We start from the raw sequence: 900 nt of genomic DNA on the forward strand, positions 1-900 counted from the left end.
ATGTCAGGTGCTACCAATCGAAGAGTAATGTCGTGTTTTAACTCCCTGAGAAGTAAACGAAAGTTGTTTTAAAAAAAAACCTATTTCTTTTACAGAACTGCCCTCCATATTGCCTGTGCCAGCGGACATGTTGAAGCGGTGCAGTTCCTCGTTGAAAGCAAAGCTAAACTCAACCTATGTGACAATCAAAACAGATCCGCCTTAATGAAGGTAATATTGGAAGATCAGGCTTCAATTTGCTTTTCCTCAGCATAAAAACCACTACTTTTACGCAGACTGTACCATTTGTTTTGCACATGTGTCTGTTCGTCACCACCTCAGGCGGTGCAGGGCCAACATGAGCGATGTGTGAACATGCTGCTGGAGAATCATGCAGACCCCAACCTTGTGGACATCAATGGAAACACAGCCCTACACTTGGCAGCAAACATCCCCTCACTCTCCGTTGCAATCCTGTTGCTGCAACATGAAGCCAACATCAACGCCCAAAACAAGGTGATTCCCTCTGTTCTTACACAGTGCTGTTGTCTGTATGGCCACAGAAAAATGACGTCATTAAAACTCTGAACTATGTGGCTGTTCATACATATAATTAAAGTCCCATTTTAAAATACAAGAGAACAGTCAAAATATTGGTAGGTTTTTGCACCTGCAGGAAGACTGGAATAAACTGTTCAGTCATGTGTGCTGATTGTCTGTGTTGAACTTTTAGGAGGGATTTACACCCTTGACCGTGGCTGTTCGTGAGGACCATGTTGAAATGGCTGAGTTTCTCCTCAAGGAGTCTGCTGTTGTGAATGTTATGGACCAAGACCAGAGGTAATTAAACTGTGATTACTAATACTTTTTACACTTACCGTGTCATACTGCATTTTATGCTTAAGTTTGCACCAGACACAG

At 42.6% G+C, this 900-nt stretch overlaps 1 protein-coding gene across 1 annotated transcript; it reads left to right on the forward strand.

Annotated features, from left to right (window-relative positions):
* The first annotated feature begins 27 nt into the window (after positions 1-27).
* Positions 28-875, forward strand: LOC103380306 (ankyrin repeat domain-containing protein 26-like). Its single transcript, XM_008312198.3, has 4 exons — positions 28-32; positions 96-210; positions 322-495; positions 713-875. Exons 1-4 carry the CDS (start codon positions 28-30, stop codon positions 821-823), a joined length of 405 nt encoding a protein of 134 aa, XP_008310420.3. The 3' UTR covers positions 824-875.
* The last annotated feature ends 25 nt before the right edge of the window (positions 876-900 follow it).

Source organism: Cynoglossus semilaevis, chromosome 6 (assembly GCF_000523025.1).
Source record: "Cynoglossus semilaevis isolate Cse_v1.0 chromosome 6, Cse_v1.0, whole genome shotgun sequence".
Taxonomy (NCBI): Eukaryota; Metazoa; Chordata; class Actinopteri; order Pleuronectiformes; family Cynoglossidae; genus Cynoglossus; species Cynoglossus semilaevis.